The 6,727-nt window shown below is 33.7% G+C and overlaps 1 protein-coding gene across 1 annotated transcript; it reads left to right on the top strand.

Annotated features, from left to right (window-relative positions):
- Positions 1-417: 417 nt before the first annotated feature.
- On the top strand, positions 418-1,682 carry LOC105952710 (uncharacterized). The gene is made up of 4 exons (XM_088824416.1): positions 418-703; positions 805-1,032; positions 1,135-1,269; positions 1,437-1,682. The coding sequence occupies exons 1-4, from the start codon at positions 644-646 to the stop codon at positions 1,515-1,517; spliced, it is 504 nt and encodes a 167-aa protein (XP_088680542.1). The 5' UTR covers positions 418-643; the 3' UTR covers positions 1,518-1,682.
- Positions 1,683-6,727: the final 5,045 nt, after the last annotated feature.

The raw sequence follows: 6,727 nt of genomic DNA, 5'->3' as shown, positions 1-6,727 counted from the left end.
TCACATCTATATAAAGGACCATTTCCAGCAAATGATATGCACTCACAAACCCTCAATTCATTCTGCATTTTGTGAAGCATATATCAATTTATTTAATTAGCCCTTCTTATTTTAACCCTTTGACCCGATTCTCGAAATTCGATGGATTCTTACTCGGAGAAGAACAATGGTTACGAAAGTACTAATGGGTCTTCCGATTCGAATGACGAACCAGAAAGCCTCGAAGAGTCTACCGATTTTATTATTGTAAATTAAAGTCTTCATAAGCCTGATTTAATTTTTTTTTAATTAAGCATTTTTACAAGTTCATATATATTTTTTAACATTATTTTTGTCCTGATTATTATTCGTACGTTGCAGTGGTCAAACGTGTTCAAATGTAATGTTGTGAACGGGGTACTTGCACCGGATCCGATATCCTGCGTACCCCTAGATCAAAATAGTCCCGATGAATCATCCGAATACGAGGTATATATATATACACGTACTTTATTTTATTTTTAATTTCTTAATTGAGGTTACATAATTTATATATATGTGCTTTGTTTTGTAGGAGGAACCAGAACCGGAACCGGAACCGGAATCAGGCCTGGATGAATCGAACGGCGACAGAAAGGGTAGAAATGCAGGAAACAAAAAATTAATGTTCAAACTTTATAAGTTTGCAAATGCTTTTGAGCAATATCTCCTGGAAAAGCACGAGGTATATATACATGTATTATATATTTATTTATATATATTATATATAAATAAATTAGTGTACTTTTTATGTAACACTTTTTAATTAGATATATGTGTGTGAAGGTGGAAACAGGGAATATAGATAGATGTCACGTGCAAGCGTACGAGAATAATGGAAGCTGGAAAGTGGGAGTGCACAAACTTGCAACAGGAGACCATGTGGTGCAGCCTGTCTTAGAGGATCCTACCCCTCCTCCATTCCTTAAGATATATCCATTGTCCTTACAAGATCGGCTTTTCGGATGGACGGTCGAGATTAGAAAACGAAGAAGCACCGGAAAAGACGATAAGGTACACACACATATACAATTCGAAATAACTAAAAGTACTCATTATTAATTCAAATATTCCTCAAATAATAACAACCTCGTTTTAATAATAATAATTCGACAGTTTTACTATCACGGGAGTAGACAATTTCGATCATTTATCGAGGTGGCAACATTTATAATGTACTCAAGCAAAGTGAAGAACCTGCAGAAAGTTATAGCTAGTCCTAATGATCAAAATCCGTCACAAGATGATCCCGTAAGTAGTTAATTAATTAATTCCCATTTTTTGAAATTTTAATTTTCTCGTATGTTATGTAATTTTATTTTTATAATCCGATTGAGTTAATTTTGACCATTTTGTGTTTCATGTAGTAAGTAGTAATTGTCACAAATCGACATCTGTTTTGTTGCTATATTGCGCAGGAGGCGGAAGCTATTGAGGCGATGATGAGAATATCGTCATCATCCCGGGCAACCACTAGCATTAGTAATAAATATAAGTAATAAATCCGTACTCAGTACACTTATATAGTTGGATGCGAGTTCTTTCATTTAAAAAAATGTAATGAGTAACAACTCATGAAATAAATTGATGATCCTAATTTCCAATAGCATGTACAATTTATTTAATTCAATGCAAAAAAGAAAAAAAAGAAAATTCTCTTGCTAGCACTAATGACTTACTCAATATATAATAAATTAATAATGTTATTAGCGATTGAATTATATTTTTCATTTCCACTTTAATTTGATGGGCTTATTTGGGTTTCTGTACAAAATAGAATACAAGACGAATCTTGGGCCCATTAGAATTTGGCCCAATTTATTACCTACCCATATTATAACAACGCGACTATAAAAAAGATAGAAAAAACGACTTTTGGGTGAAATTAAAGTCAATTTTAGCTTCACCTGTTTCTGCAACCTTTTTGGTGTCAATTTTTTTTTTAAATGGACCATAGTTGACAGAAATGCAGCTACGTAAAAAAAGTTAAAATTATGGCGTCGACCAATCAACATCAATAAATTTTGTAATAATGTCATAACCCTATCGAGGAAGACGATTTGGCTACGCAAGCGCATAAATAATTAAAGTCTTAATTTGTTACTTAGGAGTTGGTGTGCAGTGCACGTGTCAATTGATCCATGTTTTGAACCCTTATGATCAGTCATAGTGTGGTTTACAGCTCTTGCAGGGTTTGCAAGTTATTATACGAGCGTGTATGTTTATTCAATGAATCTGCATGGTTGACTGCACCTTACTTCTTTAATATATATACTAGTAACCGAACCCGTGCGTTGCACGGGGTTATATATTTCAATGAAATCATACAACACAACAATTATTAAATTAGAGTAATAAACTACAAATTGTCATAAATAGAATGCACATTTGGTGTTTTACACTTAAAAATCTCTGATAAAAAAAAATTAAAAATCTCATTTTAACCGCTCAGAAAATGCCTGCACTTCACCAGTACCCAAAACATTACACAGGTTAACAATTTCCAATAACATCATATATGAGTTCAAATAACATAAATAAATTATTGAAAGGAAAAATACGAAACAAATTTACGAAAAACACTAACATTTGATATTGTGTGTCAATTCGAACTGAGAGGCAATGCATTTATTTTAATGATATTACTTTACATCTTCACGCTCTGCAAAAAAATAACAACACACTATGCATAGTTGAATATAAGGCTTACATAAGAAGTAATATGAATATTGTAAATAAAATATTACCTTAAGTTTTGAAATAGTTTTTTATAAACAACGTTTGTTGTATTTTTTGAAGTATTTCCTTCTTTGTCTTCTATAAGTATATTCAGACATTTTCGACTGGTAACCCTCGAAATAACTACGTACAATTGCCCGTGAGAGAAAACAGGTTTTTCAAGATATGGACCAACATTTTAGAGAGATTGACATTGACTTTTATTTATTGTCAAAGCGAAGGAAAGAACAATGGGAAACTGCCACCTCTGATAGTGAAACGGAATTCTACTTTCTGATGGTGTTAACGACAATCTTTGAATAAAGACCTTCTGTCCGACAATAGAGCTTGATATTATTTTCGCTTCCAGAACGCGATTTCCCAGTCGAGTAACGGTCAATCTTGTACCATTACACAACCCATTAGACTGGTCTATATTCATAACATGAACACCTCTCTTCAGCATTAATTCATGATTTGACTGACCTGAAATTGTAATAGTACTCAAAAACTCTGGAGTATGAATGTCATGATGCGTTTCGACACTCTCATTCGCCGTACATGGACTATCAAAACTAAGATAGACTATTTCATCTTTCGGAACCAAAAACACCATGGAATCTTCTACCTTCTCAACGATTTCATTTGTAGGTACTAATATAACTCGTTGTTGTAATTATTCAGAATTCATGATATTATCGAGCAAATTTGGATACGTTTCTTCAGCAATAGACGTTAAATGGTTACCTGATGATTTTAAGAGAAAATCATCAGGTATCTCAATGGCTATAACCCCATCATTGTCGTCACCATTAGTATTATCACCTATACTTACCACTTAATTTGAGAAGTTCTTCAATTCCTCTCAATTAGAACTTGTTGAAGAAAAACTCATGTTTTTTGTTAATGTTAACACTTCATAATGTGGCCACAAATGTGAGGAATTTATGATCGCCGACACATCTTGCTGTCTTGTTCCCTTTCACACAACATGCAATATTTGTCTGAAGTCACCTCAAACAACAACTGTTTTGCCACCAAAGGGTTTGTTCTCATTTTCAGGATCAGATTGGCTTAGGACATCCTTCAAAGATTGATGTACGGCCTCAAAACAATGGTTGTTAATCATTGGAGCTTCATCCCAAATGATGAGTTTCGCTTTCATTATCAACTCCGCCAAAGGGGACTCACATGCAATGTTGTAAGTAGATTCTTCAGAAACATTAAAAGTAATGGAAAAACTCGAGTGTGTTGTTCTTCCACCAGGAATGAGTACAAATGTTATCTCACTCGAAGCGACTATGAGTACTATTTCACATTTTGACCTTAAAGCTGCTGAAAGTGTTCTCCAAATATAGGTCTTACCAGTACCTCCGTAACCATAAACAAAAAATAAACCCCTTACACGAACCATAATCTTATCATATATAACCCTTTGTTCGTCATTGAGACTTGACAATAACTCTGAATATTCGACAGCTAATGCACTTCTATCATAATTAAGTTCATCATAGATACTTCTATTTAGAACTTATATGGGAGATGAGATATGTTTGGGAACGACATTGTTGGAAAATCAGCTAAACTTTTATGCTACTTTGCATTTTTTCTTCAATTTCCATTAGGGCAAAAAAATTCAAAGCATCTTCGTCAAGCTGCAAGTCTGAGGTATAAAAATTAATTTATCAAATTAGCAACAATGCAGAAATCAGTAAATGGCATACAAAAGAATTTTTTTATTAAATTTACAAAATACTTGAAAATATATGAGAAACTACATTCACGTTGGAAATAGTTATTCGCGTGCGCAAGATATCATTACTCAAAAAATGCCATGTTTTATCCCAAAAATTTTCAGGTCGTGCCATCTAGGAATTATAGTTAAGGAAACACCCCCTCCCAAAAATAATTAGAGAAAACCCCCTTAGCTAATATTTCACTCAGATGCTATTTTAATAATTCCCAAACCACCATCATTGATTTTAAATCCCATTTTCACGTTTTACAACACTAACCTATTTTATTTGTCGTTTCTCTCTTCTCATTTTCTCATCTTCTCTTCTCGGCTGAAATTTTCCACGGCAGCTCACGGCCACGGCGACCTCCTGCTAGGGAGGATTGTGATGGGTCCGCTGGTGGTGGCACATGTGTGCATAGTCCTGATGGTGGTGTAGTTGTGACGGTAATTTTGGGTGGAGGATTGCGTTGGTATTTATTCTCTAATAATTGTTATCATCAACTACTACTTATCTAAAAAAATTACAAATCATGACATAAAGTAATCTGGTAACCGCCAAACACTAAATATTAGAATGGCAATTTAATTTTCAGGGAAAATTAGAGAAAACCCCCCATCAATGATTTATAGTTAAGGAAACACCCATTCTAAAAAATAATTAGAAAAACCCCCCTTAGCTAATATTTCACTCAAATGTTTTTTTAATAATTCACAAACCACCTTTATTGATATTAAATCCCATTTTCATGTTTTAGAACCTAAACCCATTTCATTTGCCGTTTCTCTCTTCTCTTTTTCTCATCTTCTCTTCTAGATAGAATTTTTCCACGGCGGCTCACGGCGGCCTCCTGCTAGGGGGGATTGTGATGGGTCTGCTGGTGGTGGCACATGTGTGCATGGTCCTAATGGTAACGTTGTTGTTGCGGCTGTTTTGGGTGGAGAATTGCGATAGGTCAGCTGGCGGGGGCGTATACGTACGTGGTGCTGATGGTAATAATGGTTGTGGCGGCGGTGGTTTTGGGAGGAGGATTGCGATGGATCTGTTGGCGTCGGCGTATGTGTGCGTGGCAGTGATTGTTGTGGCAGCAGTTTTGGATGGTGGGTTAGTGGGAGCATGGCAAATGAGACTGTTTATGTGAGAGAGTTTGCAGTTTGACTACACACATGCTCATCCAACTGTTGTGTTTTCATTTGGGTATAATAATGAAGGTTGCACCAGTTGGCCACACTTTGTATGTTTCTCTGGTTTTTCACTTCATGCTCTTGTCTTTGCTATATATGTCAGTTGACTGCTGAATTATTGTCGGTTGGAGGAGAGTTAGTGGGCAAAATCGAGTCATCTGTGTATGTTGCAGTTCAAAAGTTGGCCAATGAGGCAAACTCGAACATTTCGAGCAATTCTAGAGTTTTTTTGGGTACATTGAACGGAGGACGGTGTTGGTGGAGAAAATTATTCTTATTAGGGATTGGTTGAATAGTGTGATGTGGCGGCATTGTGGTGACGATGGGGAGGCAGATTTAGGGCTTTTTGGTGGATCGGGCGGAGGACGGCACGTGTAGAGAAATTCGCGCAGGCTGGAACCGTAATCGACTACGTACATTTTCAATAGTCGATTAAGCTAATCGACTATGTTCTGATAGTCGATTAAGGTTAGTCGACTCCATTTTTTATTTATTTTTCGATATTTTGTTTATTGATTCCAATTGTATAAATTATTTATAATGTTTGTATATTTTCTTTTTTTGGAAAATATAGTTAATTTTTCATTTTTTTTAGTTGTGATTTGTTATTTTTAGTACTTAGTTCATTAATCGACTATGCTTCATCGTAGTCGATCAATATGGTTCATTGACTCCATTTTTTTTTTTGGATTTTGTGTTTATTGATTCCAATTGTATAAATCAATTATAAGTTTGTATATTTTTTGTTTTTTTGTAAAGTATAGTTGAGTTTGCATTTTTGTAGTTGTGATTTGTTATTTTTAGTAGCCGTTTCCTTAATAGACTATGATTTATCATGGTCGATTAATATAACTGATAGAGAAAAAAATTAATAAACAAAAAAAATAATAAATAATAATAAATAAATAAAAAATGGAAATAAAATAATAATAATAATAATAATAATAATAATAATAATAATAATAATAATAATAATAATAATAATAATAATAATAATAATAATTATTATTATTATTATTATTATTATTATTATTATTATTATTATTATTATTATTATTATTATTATTATTA

The sequence above is a fragment of the Erythranthe guttata genome, chromosome 10 (assembly GCF_056151865.1).
Source record: "Erythranthe guttata isolate IM_541 chromosome 10, IM_541, whole genome shotgun sequence".
Classification (NCBI taxonomy): domain Eukaryota; kingdom Viridiplantae; phylum Streptophyta; class Magnoliopsida; order Lamiales; family Phrymaceae; genus Erythranthe; species Erythranthe guttata.
This window is presented reverse-complemented; position numbering and strand designations above follow the sequence as displayed.